The 18460-nt window shown below is 44.6% G+C and overlaps 1 protein-coding gene across 2 annotated transcripts in view; it reads left to right on the top strand.

Moving 5' to 3' along the window:
- fstl4 (follistatin-like 4) overlaps nt 1-18460 on the top strand; it is a 172398-nt gene that overhangs the window by 110880 nt on the left and 43058 nt on the right. For both annotated transcript variants that reach the window (XM_084029131.1, XM_084029130.1), the window contains exons 5-6: nt 6549-6739; nt 9852-9972. In XM_084029131.1, coding sequence (XP_083885257.1) covers nt 6549-6739; nt 9852-9972 — 312 coding nt within the window. The remainder of the gene's footprint in view (nt 1-6548; nt 6740-9851; nt 9973-18460) is intronic.

Raw genomic sequence — 18460 nt, 5'->3', positions numbered from 1 at the left:
GGCCGCCAAGCTGCACAGACTCTGATAAGGCTCCCCGACGCCAAGCTGATCCACTCTGCTGAAACGTACGGCAGACGGCTTTACAGGAAAGCTCAGACACGTCATTTTTTATTTATTTCTTTATTTTTAATCGCCGGGTGTCACATATTAGCCGAGGAAACGTGGGAGTCGTGGGCTCACGCTACCAATACCACGTTGTCCCAGAGAGCCGTCCCGTACGGGAGGGTCGTTCAGGAAGCGTTGCGATGTTTCATCACGGTCCGGCGTGACGACTCACAGCTGATCCCATCAGCCACTCCTCCGATCCCCCGCCGCCATCCAGACAGCCAGTGAGGTCTTAATAACGTGACAGCTCCTACTCTGCGGATCACTCAGGCTGCTGCTGCTGACCCGAGTCGCTGCTGCAGATTCCCTCCACCTCCCCGTCCTCCTCCTCCTCCTGCTGTTCTGTGTAGACGGGTGCTGCGCAAGCTGTTTCTGGATAACGGCTGCTTGGTTTTTGTGCCATGCTTTCATATTTATGGAAATATACATCTGTTTTTTTTTTTTATTACACTTCCTTGCAGAATTTCTCACATGCTTCTTGGATTCATCACAAAACGAGCATCGTTTGTTGTAATAAATGCGACTGCTTTCTGTGAGTTTTAGGTTGCAGCTGAGGGTTTGTGGTTTGGTTCGTTTGTTTAGTGTGGGACACACATTGTGTGTCACTCCGCATGAAAACAATGCAGATGGAAAGTCAATTTTGGGAATATTTTTCCTGATGGAGACACAAATGACTCTGCATGAGGACTTTCACCCAGGAGACCGGTGTTTGGCACCACGTGTCCCACGGTGTTGTTTTTCTGAGCCTAACATCGTTACCCAACCATGATGTTTTTCCTAAACCGGACAAAGTGGTTTTGTTGCCTAAACCTCACTTTCAATTTGTAGCGTGATGTCTTCAGAAAAAGAAGGTTTGCTAAGTGACACGATTCTTACCGCTCAGCACAAAACCAATACATTCAATTTGTGCTGTGAGACTTTGTTGGAAATGCATGACGTTAAAAAAAAGAAGTAAAGCAGCAAATCCTGGAGAATGTTCCAGCACTAACTCACCCATTTCCTGCTAATGTTGGAGAGTTATATGATTCCATGAATCATTAACCTGCAGTAGCTTCAGTGACTTGTCTCTCTCACTCAGACAAAGTTAAAGCTTCGAGTGTTTTTCCATCACAAATAAACGCTGGATAGACTACGAAGCTCGCAGTAAGCCCATTTTTAACAGCTGCCAACAGCGATTATGCAACGCGAGGCTCTCCCGTGACTCGTGTCACCCTCCGAAGATTGGCTCGGCTCTCTTGGACCTCGCTGCCCCTCAGGAGCAAAGAGTGTCCATCATATTCATAATTATCTGGAAGGGAGGTCTATCGCCCGCCGCATATTAGCAGCACACAGACGGCGTGGCAGTAAATAATCCCATCATTTCAGCCGGAGGAGGTCAGGCAGACATAAATTTAACACGGAAGCACTTTTCCATCCTGGAGGGCATCGAGGGGAGGTTTCATCCACTGAAGGATTGATGCCTCGGCTTCCCCGTTCCCTCTCCTCCGTCTTTTAGCCAAGAACTCAACCTTTTTTATTGTATTCATACACATCTGCGTTGTAGGGGATGTAAGATGGATTTTTGTAGTTTTGAAAGAAATAGCAGACAGCTGTGATGTCTTCTTGCACTGTGTTGTGCTCTGCTAATAAGAAATGCCTCTCTGATTCACACTGTCTTGATATCGTTAGGCTTTAAAGGAGTCATAACCTGGTTTTATACGTATCCAGCCCCCCTTGGATCGCTTTGGATCAATTCGTAAAACTTATTAGAAAAAAAAAAAAAAAATTTAATCAAACATTGAGCTTGTTCTGACCCTTTTTCGTACCGCGATTTTATCACGCGAGATTACGCGCGAGGTTTTGACTGGTCCGGATGTGCATTGTATAATATGTAATGAGGCGCGCGTTGATTCGCCGCAGGAAGGACAGAGCCGGGGGGGCTTGCCTGCATGCAGACTCCAAAACATAATGGCGGCGCTTCGGCGATTTCAGGTAGCGGACGGGGCGGGGTTGGGTGGTGAAAGAGGGGTGGGCTTATGCAAGTAGCCGCCACGGTGACGTCACCGAAGGCGCAGAATCAAAATCTCGTGCTTTAGGAATGCACACCCTTGTGTGCTATTCCTGTTCGGAAAAAGAGCAGAAGCGAAAAAACGGCGCCACTTTCAAACTCCAGCCTTTCAGGCAAGTTTCAACTGAGGTCAAACACAGATATGCATGTTTTAACAAGAGAAATTGCGATTTCCTGGTGATGACTCCTTTAAAAGACACGACGGAACTTTTTCCCGACTCCAGGCTCATCGCCTCTTGTTTTTTAACACATTTTAAACAAAATATACCCCGATTTTTTTTTTTTTTTTTAGGAACAGATTGCTTTAAGCTTCAATAACACAGGGTATGCTTTAGGGGCGGGGCTACCTGGTGATTGACAGGGCGCTACTGATGCAGTTAGGTACTAAGATTATTGACCTTGAATTATGAAGCTAATTTTGTTAGCAGCTGCACACCAGAATCCAGATCCAGATCCAGTAAGGGTGCTGCTCGTGGTCTCGCTCTGCTGCTTGTTCGTCAGATCCACCCGTCGCTCCTCCACAGTCCAAATATGGTCACTTCCTTCACTGGTTGCAAAACTTCCAAGATGGTGACGGGTTAAAATGTCTAACTCCAGGCTTCTAAACCAAAGAGTGACGTCACCATGACAACGTCCACTTCTTACGAACAATCAAGCTAAAACCATTCTTCATTTGTCTCCCACACAAAGTCGGCCATGTTTAATGTTGCATCGAAGACGTCACGCTGACATACATTTTTTTGTTTGAGAGCTTTCACCCTTTAAACGTTCCTTTTTTTTGGTGAATTTAATTTAATTTGTTTTATCTTGCATGTTTATTATTTGAGTATTTGATGATAATAATTGAGATGATTTCCCTTCTTCCTGTGCTCCCTGTCTTTATGCTGTATAGATTAGGTGTACAGTTATATAAATATCTATATTTCTTTTATAAAGAAGCATTTTATGGAAGGTATTTATTCCCTCATTCTGGGAAAGATGGACCGGTGCGGGCGGAGTTGTGTTTTAGACTTTTGCTTTTGTACGTGTTATACTTTCATTCTGGTGGAATTGTTGGTATAATGATGGTGATGGTTAAATGAATTGTATTGTCCTCTCAAACGTTCTCTGTGTTCCCCTGCCTGACATGTATAAGTGTGAGCTTGAGGATGCTCCGATTGGTGGAGAGGAGCTCCATCTCCGGGACGTTTGGCGTCGGTGGTGGCGAGCAGCTTCGGATCACTCACTTAAGCAGCTAACATTTGGAACGGGGCAATAAAGAGAGTGTGGTTCCCTGTAGAACAATAAAACAGTGTTAGAGTCAGGGGTGGATGCACTGTATTACAGACGGATACTTCTGTGCTGCAGCTGCTGCGCTCAGCAGAACCAGAGAGACTCAATCAAAGTGCATTCACATCGGCAGAGAGAGATTTACCGTCACATCGGGGTGGAACATTTACTGTCTCGCCTCGGCCAAAGAAGGTGGAGATGTGAGGAGGTCGGTGTTGAAGGTGCAGTGGGAGGGAAACATGCATTTCACTTCCTGTCAAATCTCGTGTTTAATTAAGATTTCTTTGGGGTCATTATACATTTATTTGTCAGTGAGGCACATCAGTGTTTCATCTTTAGGACATAAATATCCCATTACTGATTATTTCTACAGGTCATTTCAGTCTCACTCTCTATATATCAGTCGCATCAGGACCACCAGTTTCTGGCTACTTTGATATTTTAAGTTCCTCCTTTTCTTTTACTTGTATAGTGACTAAATGAGTATTATTTTCGTGGTTATGCTCATATCAATATCACTGCAACACAATACATAAGGTCAACTCTGTGACATCTTCACATTATATTAAGAAAGGAACATTTTTTAAATGTTTTAATGTGAAAGTATGACCAACCTCACTGCAGCATCACTGGTAGAACAGTGTCTTTAGATCGCCTCCACATGTAAAACAGTTGTTTAATATCGTGCCGTGATGTTTAAGCCTCCGGGTGGAGGATGAGGTGGTGGTGGCGTCTACGCCTGAGCCAAAGGGGGGATTGTTCTCTCCACATCTGAGGAGACGTAAATCAGTGCTGTGGGTGTTAATTTGTTTCCGTCCTCCCGGATCAGGGACAGGGATGACAGCTAGGTGATGATCCCTCAGGTCTGAATCATATCACGCCTCGCTCCCCCCCCAGGAATAACATTGAACGGGGGATTTAGCCGAGACCTTGACTTGACGGTCTGCGTGGAGAGAAAGAGTGCACATTGTCTTAGCTGTGTGGGTCGGTAAGCCTTTCTGTGATGTCATGAATAGAAGGGTGGACCTGTGTGTGTGTGTTCCTCCGGCTTATTGTCTTTGCATTCATGTGCAGCTGTGATCTCTCCGAAACAACCAGGAGGTAACTGAGATTCATGGGTTTGACGACTTCCTCTCATAACTTGCTGTTTTCCGCGTTGACCTCCGCCGCCGAGCGAGAGCATCCAAACACTTTGATGGATGTACTTAAGCTTGAGCATCACAAACCGGAGGCCCTCCTGACCTCAAACTAAAGGAGCTCCAGTCTCATCATTCCACAGACGCCGTCACTCCCTCCTGTTCGTCATCCATCAAAGCGACCAGCTGCTGTAAACTAGGGCGTCCGACAAAGTGATCATCCACTCCTGTTTGAGTGACGTTTCTAAAAATAACTGGTCCAGGAAATCATTTAGCCTGTATTTAACATCAAAGTACATATTTGTGACTCAGATTCAGGATTTTAGCAGTGGGCTGTCACAGACAGTAGGGACTCATTTGTTGGTTTTGTTCTTTTGATGGTGGTATTTGTGAACAACACAAATGTAGAACACTGCAAACCTTCTATCTTTAAAGATATTTCCAGCATTGCTACGAAGGAGCTCGGTGGCAGAGATCCACTAAGTAGGTCATGTATCACTGCCTTCCCAAACTGAACCACATCTTCATCCAACCCTGAGGTGAAGGTCTGGTGGAGTTTAGACCAGAACCCATCATTAGAAACTGTTTGGAAAAAGACTTTCAAATAATACCTGGCAGCTGATTGGATGAAGTACTTGTCAATCAAACTTGTATCCAAACCAGTTGTGAGGAAAATATCGATTCCATCAACAAACAATTTTCAGTGTTTTTCTTTCAATGAAGAAATGCTCTCCGGTTGAGGACTGGCGTCTGAAACGCACCTTAGCCCCGCCCCCAGCTGCTGATTGGTCTCTGGCTCACCGGACACAAGATGTCGGGTCAAACCACCTTTTCCTTTCTTTGCAGCAAGATCTCAAAGTCTCATCTTTTTTCTGTCCCTCGTTTGTGAGACAGAATACAAATGTTCCTACATGTGAAACTGGAAAAAGGAAACGCGAGGCGACCTTGAGATGAAAGGATAAAGTCTTGAGGACTTAATCACGGGTCACCCTGAAGAGGGGGCTCTTTGGCGCACCAGGAAACCCCTTTGTTTTGTCATGTGTGTGTACATTATGCATAAGCATGACACATGTGCAAGTTTAATATGCACTTAAACACAGAGCACCACAGCGGGAGGGACCGTGTCTCTGCGAGGCCGAACCCCCGTCGTTTGGAACAGAACGAGACGCTGCTAACTTCCAGACCGTTCCTTTCATCCTTACCTTCGTCCGTCCTGTCCCCTCGTTTTGTTAACTTTGATGGTCCTGGCGTCGTCGGAGGAGATTAGCCAATGAGATCCATTCTTATGTACTCTCAGAGGGGGGTCCCCGGCGTCGACTCATGATTTATTCATACCACAGACTTTTTGCACATTTTCTTCTCGTCGCCGTGCTTCTGACTCGTTGGCGGCGTCCCAAGCCTCCAGCCGGCATCTCACGCTGTCGCTGGGTTCAGGTGATACTGAAGCAAAGCGGGGACGCGGTAGAAAAGAAAAGGAAGAGCCGCCTCCCGGCTCTCTCGACGTGTTTCGCATAATCATCGATTGAAGTGTGAAGAAAAAAAGGCCCGTTATTAATTTGGGGTCTCTCTCATTTCCTGTGCACATATTCATCAGAATCAAGAGCTATACGCCCAGTCTGGTTTGACACATAATAATACTAATAATCCCACAGCAACGGGGGGAACGGGAGCTCGAGAGGGTCTAAAAGCAGGATGTTTACCTTTTGTTTTCATGTGGATTCAAGGATTAATTAATTGGACCCCCTGCACCGAAAAGCTGCCAGACAAATTATGCAAACAAAAAACTCTCATTTTTTTAAATCATTAAACACTCAAGGACACACATGCATGCACAAATACATACACACTATCTATCCCTCTTCTCCTCCCCTCCTCCCATGATAAAACACACAAACAGTAAATCCAATTTGCAGCTCCGATCCAAAGGCTTGGGCTTTCATAATTGAGGTTAATGAAATGCCTTTCTCTTCCATATCTGTGTGCTCTTGCAGGCAACGCGTGCACCATGTCGGAGTACAACAGGCTGAAGAGCACGCTGCTGGAGATGCAGCCCACAGCGCTGAAGGGTGGAGATCGGAGCCAGCAGAGGGACATGGAGGAGAAGCGAGCGCTTGTGGACGCCATGTTCAAATACCTGGACGTGGACCAGGACGGCCGGCTGGTCAGCGACGAGCTGGAGAAGGTGGGTGTGGACCTGGTTAGTAGGACTCATCCAAGACATTTGTAGGTTTCAGATACAAAGAAACCTCTGAACCCAAAGCAGTTTGGAGACTTTTTTTTTTTTTGCTCCTGTCACATTTTACTTACCTAGGCCTTGTTATGATTTATAGAAGTCCTGCATAATCATAGCTAGAGGGAAGGAGAACACAAACATGTCCGTTGTGCCGTAAAATATTCAAAAGTTGAATTTATTTGATCATTTATTTTACACAAACTGGGGAACAATGGAAGCTATATTGAGGTATTTACATTTTTACAAGGTCTCCTGTCAGCTCGATGGTTTATTTTGTGTCCATTTTTAAATAAGACTTGCAGAATTAAGTGATTTGATTTGAAGATAAATCACAATGTTAACCTTCCGTTTGTTTGCTTCTCCTGATAGAAGCGTTTGTCACATGTCATGTGTTCAAACGCGATTATTCTCGACCTCTGGCTATAATAATGATGTATTTATGGCCTTTTTATGAGTCTCAAGCCTGCCGGTTGGTTTTGGAGATGAGTGGGAGAATACGATGTGGTCAAACTGGAGTGAGAGACATGTGACTGGGACATTTCATCATCTGGTTTAACAATAAATGAAATGTTTACTGAGGTTATGGTCCTCCCAGGGTCTGATGGGAACTCTAGAACGGATTGGAGGGAATTAAATTAATGTGGGTATCATCTGGTATCAGGAAATGGGCATCAGAGATGGGTGTTAATTAGACTCCTCCCCACCGACGCTACCATCTCACAGACTTCTGCCAGAACGCAACCAGACGAGTTAATTGGCAAAGATACTTTCCACTCGTCTAACATTTTGAATGTGCTGCAGCTCTTCCTCCTTCTGTGGAAATTGAAAGAGACTGGCCGTGTGACGCCACAGAATAACCAGCTTATTAGAAGCTGAGGATCAATGAGCAACTAAATGCATCTCAAAAACGCCAGTGATGAATCTTCTGTCATCATACTGCGGTTGTGAATGACAAAACGCCTTCTCCTCCTTTTTAAAAAGAATAAGATTGAGTGATTTTATTATTTTTTGGCCTCGTTCTAGCAGCAGAAATAAATAATAAAATATCTCCCGCAAAGCCGCTCTAAAAGATCCAACCAGAGATTCCGATCAATCACAGCCGGCGATTACTAATGCCGACATGTTGCCTGGGAATCTTTAGATAAGACGTTCTTATTCTGGAGGAATTCATAAATACAGTTTCACAGCAGCGACGCGTTTAAGGAGCAAAGGAATTCCAGATGAATTCCACTTCAGCCATCTCCACTTTGGGATTCATCTTTTGTCACAGACGGTCTTAGAGGGTGAACTTCTGTACTGGTGTGAAATATTTTTGCTCAAAATGCCCCAAAGACCAGGATCAGGGTTGTCAGCGAACACATTGCCGCATCGTCTGCCGTCGACAGCCGGAGGAGAAAAAAAGTTTGTCACATCCCCTAATGTGCCATGTCACATGTGCAGCTCCATATAGAATCAATTAGAGAGACAGGAAGCATGGGGGCGACTTTTTATAGGCTTTCAAATCACAGCCGAAGGAATTAAACATTAATGTTCAGGGATAGGGAACAGACATTTTGACCTAAATAACATTCATCTTACAGAAAAAAATAAAAAAACGACTGCATCACATGTGTCAGATTATTATCGAATTATCACAAAAAAATCTACCAGACACTTTCTGGTTTTACCTGCTGGTTCGAAACTACATGTGAAGAATAATAAAACAAGATCTACAAAATTCAAGGAAAAGTCTATTTTATTCATAAGTTAGGGGGGGCTTTAACAGAATTCATGCAACTGGAGTTATTGAGCAGAAGCCGAGCTTGGTGTTTATCTCCTTAAAAACTGCTTAACATTCCCCGTTCAAAGATGGCTCCCCTGAGGAAGAGGCACCGGTAAAGCGGGAAGAGAGGGCTCGTAAATGACAAACAATGGAGGAGTGAGTGGTGCGTCTTCCCAGGGGAGCGCCTCTGAATTAACTCAGGTTGCACAAGCGTAAGCAGTAAAAAGCAGAGGCATTCCTAAAGCGGGAAGCAATCAGACGCAGCACTTACACCACAGATTACAGATTTAACCCGCCCCCTTTTTCACGCCGTGTGAAATTACTCCCCGGAACGAGTTACCTGTGATTCCCGTGTTTATGTACACGAGGCGTTTTTCTCCGTCTGATGGAAATCTTATTCTAATTATTGGTGGAATGAAGAGCCCACTCTCAACACTACTTATAATCCTAACTGTGTTCAGGCTGGCAATTTATTTCAAATCACCGCTGCATCTACAGGAAACCCAAATGATCACTTGGAACAACAACATTTGAAATCCAATTTAGATTTTATGCAATCGCTTAAATACACGATGTAGCAAACGTACAGTTTTATTCTGCCATTCTTCACTTCTGTAACTTTAAAGGGGCAAATACCAGGTTGAGAGCATTTCTATTGCACCTTAATAGCTCTCATCATGGCAACTGCTGAGCCGGCGGCTCACAGCTAACAGTGCAAACAGCGATAACAGTGCAAACTACGGGGGCAGTGCTGCTAACAGTCCCTGAACCGGCATTACTGCTGTGTGAGCACAGTGCAGAGTGGCGGGGCACGCTCACGTGCACTAGCACGCACTAGCATGCACGAGCATGCACTAGCACACACGAACATGCACTAGCATGCACGAGCATGCACTAGCATGCACTAAATCTATGTGAACAAAGAACAGAGAAGCCTCACTCCGATACATATCGTAATATAACAGGTAGTTGTTTGCTGCTGTTTTTATGCTCTGAATGTCAAGTTGAGCACCTTTAATAGTCAGTGCAGCTGTTCATATTCATAAAAAAAGGTCCAGGCTTCCCTATTAGTTGAATCCTGAAATGTAAAATGGGTGTGATATCTCTCCCTTTAAAAATGTCAGATTTACATTAAGTTTTACACCGGATGAGCATAATGTGCTTCTATCTCACAGCAGATAGCTTGGAATAAAAATGATAAAGGCAAAGACTAGAAACTATAAGTAGAGTCACAATGAGGTGGAGAGTTGTGTAGTTGTGTGTGACAGCTGGCTGAACTCGTGTATTTGTGTTTGTTAGATCTCCATGAAGGAGCACCTGGAGGACAGTCTGCTGGAGTGCACCATGCAGGACCTGCTGCGATACGACGACTACAACAACGACGGACACCTCAGCCTGCACGAGTTCTACACAGCTTTCCGTGAGTCTTTGGTCCTTATGGCCTTCCTCCTCTCTGGTTGTATAGAAGTCTATGAGAAAATGGTCCTACTTCTCTCTGCTGGCCACCAGGGGGCGACTCCTCTCTGGTTGAATAGAAGTCTATGAGAAAATGGTCCTACTTCTCTCTGCTGGCCACCAGGGGGCGACTCCTCTCTGGTTGTATAGAAGTCTATGAGAAAATGGTCCTACTTCTCTCTGCTGGCCACCAGGGGGCGACTCCTCTCTGGTTGTATAGAAGTCTATGAGAAAATGGTCCTACTTCTCTCTGCTGGCCACCAGGGGGCGACTCCTCTCTGGTTGTATAGAAGTCTATGAGAAAATGGTCCTACTTCTCTCTGCTGGCCACCAGGGGGCGACTCCTCTCTGGTTGTATAGAAGTCTATGAGAAAATGGTCCTACTTCTCTCTGCTGGCCACCAGGGGGCGACTCCTCTCTGGTTGTATAGAAGTCTATGAGAAAATGGTCCTACTTCTCTCTGCTGGCCACCAGGGGGCGACTCCTCTCTGGTTGTATAGAAGACTATGAGAAAATGGTCCTACTTCTCTCTGCTAGCCACCAGGGGGCGACTCCTCTCTGGTTGTATAGAAGACTATGAGAAAATGGTCCTACTTCTCTCTGCTAGCCACCAGGGGGCGACTCCTCTCTGGTTGTATAGAAGTCTATGAGAAAATGGTCCTACTTCTCTCTGCTGGCCACCAGGGGGCGACTCCTCTCTGGTTGTATAGAAGTCTATGAGAAAATGGTCCTACTTCTCTCTGCTGGCCACCAGGGGGCGACTCCTCTCTGGTTGTATAGAAGTCTATGAGAAAATGGTCCTACTTCTCTCTGCTGGCCACCAGGGGGCGACTCCTCTCTGGTTGTATAGAAGACTATGAGAAAATGGTCCTACTTCTCTCTGCTAGCCACCAGGGGGCGACTCCTCTCTGGTTGTATAGAAGACTATGAGAAAATGGTCCTACTGCTCTCTTGACGTTCATTTAGTACATAATGGTCCATTTAGAGTCCACCAGACCAGAAAGCAGGGGATGCTTTAGGGGGCGGGGCTACCTTGGGCTACCAGACCAGAATCCAGATGGATCCAGATCCAGTAAGGTTGCTGCTCTGCTGCATGTGTTTGTCAGATCCACCCGTCGCTCCTCCACAGTGGGTTTGACGTGTATATTTTGTGGTATATATAGTCCAAACATGGTCACGATAATTATGTCCATTTCTTACTTACAACCTATCCGTCTATTTAAATTTTTTTCCTGCTAAAACGACACCTTCTCATAAATGAGTTTGCCTTTTTTATGACAACACAACACACCGTGCTTTTAACAACGGAAAATGCAGCATGCTGTCGCCACTGTTGAGGACCTAGTGACCTCCCATCAAGTCGGCCTCTCCACAGCAGCCGACAGGAGAAAAGTGTTTCATCCACGGATAAATTGATAATCACGCAGCGCCCATGTGCCTGGACCCGGCCGTGATTACAGCATCTGGAACAGCCATAATGGCCTGTGGGGTTTAGGCTGAGCGGCAGCTGAGAGCACAGGCAGGCTCCACCTTATTAAGACCAATAATCACCATCCCACCACTTATTTTACTCAGGCATCGGCATCGGAACTGCTGGCATGCTCCATGGCAACATGATGCAACACTCTTTTTTTTGTTTTGTTTTCTCCGTATCTAACATCAAACTGCAGTAAAAGAACCTAGAACTGAAAAGGGTGATAAAATCCAATAAAGCTGACGAATGCAGCAGCTAGACGTGGCAGGTGGCCATTTCTGAGCCTCTACCTGCAGCCTGTGCAGCACCATTAAGCCTGACCACTAATTTAGCCTCCTAATGACTGGTTTTAGTGGGAGCCACCGCTCTCCTCGCCATCCAGATGGGCGCTGAGCAGACTTCGCATGGCATTAATCTGCCCACAGCACCGCCTGTGGGGTTCCAGGCAGTGTTTGTCGATGCTTTTTATGTTTGACAAGCAGGTGAAGGAATGAACGGGGACAAATAAAGTGAGCTATTGATCAGGTGACGCTCAAGGTTAACGGTCGGGCTGCAGGAAGGCCGTCGCCGAGTGGGGGCTCGTTGTTTTGAGTGGCGCATCTGGTGTTCTGGATAACGTTGATGGTGTGTGTGTGTGTGTGTGTGTGTGTGTGTGTGTGTGTGTGTGTGTTCTCAGCACTCTCCCCAGTGAGCTGGCAAGCAGAGCAGCCAGGAATCACAGGTGTGTTCAGCAGAGTGAAGACTATACAATATGGCTTGGAAAATAGAGTCCTACTAATGGAGAGGCTAAGCCCCGCCCCCTTCTAGCAGTCCCCATGGGAACGTATTCCGGTAGTCAACGGCGAGAGACAAATATTTTTCTGGATCCACTTGAATTGTGCCATGATATTTCACATATGATGTCCATTTAAAATATAATTAAAAAAATGAAAATGTAATTGAATAAAGTCGCCAACACCAACACGGCTGTTAGCTTGGGGTGCTATCTAGCTTGCTAGCTTAGTTAGCTAGGTTCCCTCAGAAATGTATGGCGTGTGCGACACTCGGGTGTGTTCTTCCTAATTACGTAAATTTGCATACTTGACTTTCTTGACATCTTTCGACATATATAACATATTTCATGTCACAAATTAAAGAGGATAAAATCCAATGATTCGTCTGTTGCCGTTGACTACCCTGCATAGGTCCCACATCCTTTAATGATGTGTATTTTTGGAGAAGCTTTTCAACCCTGGGTGATATTCTACTGGAGAGCCAATCGTCTGATCTCCAGCAGAATTTGAAATCCGAGCTTCAGTGGTGTTTTTTTTTTTTCTGGAGACTCGTAACCCGATATGAAAAATGTACTCGGGATTCCTTCTTTAGTTTCCACGGTTCTCCTCTGTTGATTCTTTCTTGTTCTGTTTTTGCGGCTTTGATGTTACAATGAAAACCATCTGGCGGTTTCCCAAAAAAGACAACTCCAGCTTCAATTGTTGCTCCCACAGTTGCTGAACTTGTGCTGTTTAGAAATGTAGATTTGGTTCAGTTGCTTTGTTGTCTTATTTAATGTATAAACCCTGACAAGCGCCGCGCTCCACACAGCTCTGTTCTGCTGCCACCCAAACCTCTTTTTTTAACTTTCTACCACAAATTGAAGAGAGGGGGAATGTGCTTGGAGAATACTCCTCAGATGATTGCATCCATATTGATTTTCCCTCATTATTCTCCCTTTTACACCATTGGGTTGGTTTTATGTACCTTTTTCTTCTCTTTCTGCCTCCTTGGCATCTCCGTTAAATAGATTCTACTTAAACACCTACTTCTTTCTCCGAGAGGATGGATTTTTGTTTTATTCCAATCAAAAATAATGCTAACTGAATGTTATTAATGTAGTCTCAGAGGTTGCTGTCAGTCACATTTACATACGTGTCTCAGATCAAATCAGTACGACCGTGGGATAATCTTTAATCTCCAACTTGTCCGTATTATAAGATGTGTGGTGTTCGCTCGTTGTGATGAGAAAGAATGTTTCTCAGCATCAAATATGTTTTTCAGAGAAGAGCATGTCCTCGATTATTATCAGAGGCAACGGTTCTTTTACAGAAAATCAGACCGGAGAGTCAAGATTGAATGATGGAATGATGGGAAATTAATAATAGTTATTAACCGACAAGGGCTTCAGACTATTTGGGTTTACACTGAAGAAAAAACATCAGATTTATTGATTATAAAGTTCTATTTGAACAGTGTGTTTGATTCCGGAGGTGTTGTTATTTTTTATGCCATTCATTTCCACATCAAAATATATTTCTGACACAGAACTCAAATATTATGCCGTGAAAACCCGACATATTTATTTATTTATTTCACGGATCAAGATCCATTTGCGAGATCTCATTGTGCGAGACAGACATTCATAACATACGCTAGAACAACATCATAGAGGCTCCGTAGTCCGAAACCAACACTCCTTTCAGATCCCCTCCTTCTGCTCTTACCTTTCACAATAAAAGCCCTAAACATACACACATACATTCTTTTAATTAGATTCATTTATATAGAGAAAAATCACGGATAGGAGATGAGAAGATGAGGAAGAACTCTCTTAAAAGCTCAGAACATTTAGCTGAAAGGAAACTGAATAAAATCACCAGCAGTGGCTTCGTCTGCTGCTCTGGATCACCAGGATCTTGGGTGTTGGTCGTCCGTGTAATTTTAATATAAAATATTCCCCGCTGAGTATTTATGTTGTTTATTTATCACGTCCCCCCCCGATGTTCAGTCTGGAGAAAACCACTGATGGCTCACTTTACTAAACTGTGTGTATTTATAATGCTCTTTAGAGGTCTGAAGTCACAGTTGGTACAGTCCAATACATACCTCGTACTCTTTGACACAGACATTTACATGAAATAGCTTGATTTCCAAACCTGCCAGAGTCAGACGCCTAATGTTATTCAGTTCAGAGTGATTAAAAGACCGGCGAGGACGACCTCTGGTCCAGCAGGAGGAAGAAGTCAGCCTCCTCTTGGCCACGGAGCACACTGCAGGGCACGACTGATAGCCGCTTTAAATCAGCTCTCAAGTTTCCTAATGTGACACGGCCTCGCGGGGCTCTGCTCTCTAGCGTTTATTACGATGTCAGCGCGGTGTCGGCTCGTACACGCCGCCCTGTGTGTATCCCGATCTGAACCGCTGTAATTACACGGCGATAAACGTGCAGGAAATTGGCTGGCGGACGCCGGCCCCCCGATCCTGAGGTGATTCACATTAACCGGTCCGTTTAAAGACAACGTCGTGTTAGCAGCGGGGCTTATTGAGAGATATGTGAAGCCTGCCGATTTTAATATGTATCCGGTCACACAATGTCAGAGCTCCTTTGTGGAAACGTGTAGTCTACATGAAAGGTATCACATCACATGGAGGTAACCTTCTAGAAATGGGCAGAGATATCTGAGCTGCACTTCTGGAGGTACAGAACATGTGACCCTGGACAGAAAGCAGGCTGGTAATATAATAAAATGCAGATGTTGAAGTGGGAGGAGTCCTACGCAGATGGAATCAGGATCTAGAAAGATCTATTATTGAGCGTTTTATCTGATGTGAAGGTTAAAAATGAATAAATGAATACTTTTATTGCATTCATACACCAACGTGTGCGGGACATATTGTGAGAGAGGAGATAACGTTTAACAGGAGAATGGTTGATGGATGGATGGATATTATTGGTTTAATTTGGCTGCTGCTAGTTTAAACCATACATATGCATATTTTGTTTTCCAAGAAGTGGATTTTGATGTAAAAATAAGAAGAATTGTCAGCATGTATTTCGACTTTAAGCCTGCTGGGGCTTTAAGCAATAAGAGCGGTGGAGGTGTGAGGAGGTGTGAGGAGGTGTGAGGAGGAGGAGTAAGGAGAAGTGTGCTAGCCTGCAGGCTAATCCGTCCATGTACACCGCCATCGGCGTTCAGTGGCCGGCGTTGGAAACCTGAGTCTGTAGATGACAGCACACTTATGTAATGCTCAGAGGAAGGATTCATGTTTTCTGTTTTTGTGATCTTTATGTTCCGAGGCGGCTCACACAGAAGAGAGGCAGCTTTTTATTGTCAAACTGTTTTGAGTCGGATATTTGAAAGCGCTTACTAAATAAGAAAGCATGTTTTATGTGGCTGGTTTTACTCAGCGGGGCCAGCAGTGACTCACAGGACGCATGAGAGAGTTTTATATTATTAATATTATTATATTAATGAGTTCTTCACTGTCGTCGCTCTGGAAACAACTTTTAACCCAGTTGGATTTAAATGTTATGTTGTAATGAATGTAAGGACAAGCAGGCTGACGCAGGAACAGCTGATAATACACATTTCATTTTTGTTTATTTATCACAATATATATGTATGCATCATCAATATTCTCCAGCTTCATTCAGTCTATTCAAGTTTCACTCATTATTCTCAAGTTTCATTCATTATATTGTGCCTCTCATTCCAAATCCTCTATCTTCTATAATAATAATGTCCATATTTATGTAAATATTTACAGTATATGAGTATGTACAGCTGCAGACCTCGTCTGTGTGTCAACTGAACCGTTCGCTGTTAAGGTGCCGAGCAATGAGCCGCTGGTCCTTTTAATTCAACTTGAAACACACAGCTGGCGAGCATGTAATTAGGGTTCAGTTTGTTCTCCTTCCCCTCGTTTCTCCTCCTCCTCCTCCTCCCACATGCTGCTCTTCGTCTCGTGTTTTCTTCCTCCGCCCACCACTCTTATTGGCTTCTCCACCACTCGTGTTTGTAGTGGACTCATATGGAGACGCCGGCGGGCCCACGCCGCTGATTAATCAAGAGAGTGAAGAAAGAGGAGGAGAGAGATGAAGAGAGATGAAGAGCAGATAAAAGCCAGCGGTGAAGAGAGAAGAGCCTCTTCTGCCTCACGGCCGGCGGGAGGAACGGAGAGAACGTGGAGACGGAGAAAGAAAATGAGATCCGTGTTATTGGAGAGAGACGAAGAGCGGCCAGCGTCAGAGAGAGGAAAGCAACAAGTGTGTAGGTGGAAGACAAGGATGTGTGTGTGTGTGTGTGTGTGTGTGTGTGTGTGTGTGTGTGTGTGTGTGTGTGTGGCTTTAAGTCGAGCTGAAACGGCATTTTGCCGAGTGAAACAGGACGTGACGTTGGGAGGAATTTGATTTGATGGTTGAAGGATGAGTCCACCTTCTGTGCTGCTGACAGTGAATGAATGAATGATGGATGTCCTGATTTGGGTTTGTACAAGCTGATGTGTCATTTATTAGGCTTATATTGTTAAATAGGTGCACGTTATGACCGAGGAGGTGATCTAAAAGGCTTCAGGAGGCATTTTTCATTATTATCAGATATGGTCTATATGGATCTATGTTTATGTACATCAGATACGGTTTATCTCATGTAATAACAGTCTTACTTAGGTTAAGGGAAACCATCATGGTTGGGCTTTAAGTAAGTATAGAGTTGGGTTTAAACAACAAAGATCCCACATTGATTTCCATTGGCGTTGTTTTTGTTTTCGTGCTGTAAATTCACGTCCATTTATTCTAATTCTTCACTTTGTTCTGATCTGCTGTGAAACAGGTTGGGAACGCAGCCCGGTACAACTGCATCTAATATTACTCTCCCCGCGGGTATGTGTCCAGCCAAGCTGGAAGCTCGTCCCGGTGCATCCAGATCATATCTCCCGCCAAGGTTTCCCATCCTTCATGTTTTCTCAAGTTTAATCTTCACAAAGGATCTCTCCGAGGATCAGATATGGCTTTTCCGACGGGGGGAAGCTTGTCGTTGGGCGAGAGACCTCCAGCTAAGCTCTTAACAACGGAGCCACTTTGGACCGGAGGTCTCGGAAGATCACAACTCAATAACGCCTCCGCCCCTCCGCTTTCTATTGTTTCCTCTCCATGTTATCTCCACCGCATCCTCCTCTTATTTCTCCTCCATTTATCTTTTCTTATCTCTCTTCACTGTTCACCCCCGCTCTCCCCGAGCTACTGCCTCATTACCGCCCAGTAGACCTTTGCAGCTAATTGCCGGTGTGTGTATATGAGCTTTCTGGCACCTTGATGCCGTCGTCTCCGTTCCTGGGTAATTACCCCGCTGTCAGGTAGCTGCAGTAACAGGTAAGGGACTGTTGGAGGCTTCGGTGGCAGCGTTCCATACTGCACTGGGAGAGAGATTGATGTTTGGCCAAATGTTGTGTATCTGATGAGTGAACGGCCGTTGAGGGTTTAATTAAGTGATCAAGAGTTTTCGTGTCATCTACGGTTGGTTTGCTCCTGGAAGTGGGATTGATCTGTGCTCCTCACGCTCGTAATGAAACCATATATTAACGGTATCTTGCATCTTTAATTAGATCCCCTTCCGCTGGGAAATGGATGCTTTGAACCAGCGGCGTATCGGTCGGGACGTTTTCGGTCGGAGGGGCAGCGCTGCCTCCATTGTTGTTTTCAAGGAGGTTTTTTTTTTTAATCAGACAAAGTGGAAAACTTTCTCTTTTTTACCATCTGTCTGTTGAAAGACAGATAGTTTGAAACAATCCTACATTAGTTCACATCAATCAGTAGCGAAAGAAAGTGCCACAATTTACATTTATGTTATGCTAATGTCGTGAATTACTTCTTCTAATCGGACAAATGGATTATAATATAATCTGCTACCGCTTCATCTCTCAGCTTTCATCATCTATTTTTAGCCACTTCCTGTTAAAGCGCACACACACACACACACACACACACACACACACACACACACACACACACACACTTTACAGCCTGTGGTCAACCAGCAGTCTGTTTATTAATTTAAAAGTGAGAGATGCCCAGTGAGTCGTCATGGCAACTGTGGCTGTCTGTTTAAAGTCGGGAGTCATTTATTTAACACGTAGCTGATCAAATTAATAATAATAGTGAGCGACAATTAAAAAAACAGGACTTATTAATTATTAAGGCTATGCAAGTCACTGGTTTTGCTTT

This window comes from Eutrigla gurnardus (assembly GCF_963514095.1).
Source record: "Eutrigla gurnardus genome assembly, chromosome: 15".
NCBI lineage: Eukaryota > Metazoa > Chordata > Actinopteri > Perciformes > Triglidae > Eutrigla > Eutrigla gurnardus.
This window is presented reverse-complemented; position numbering and strand designations above follow the sequence as displayed.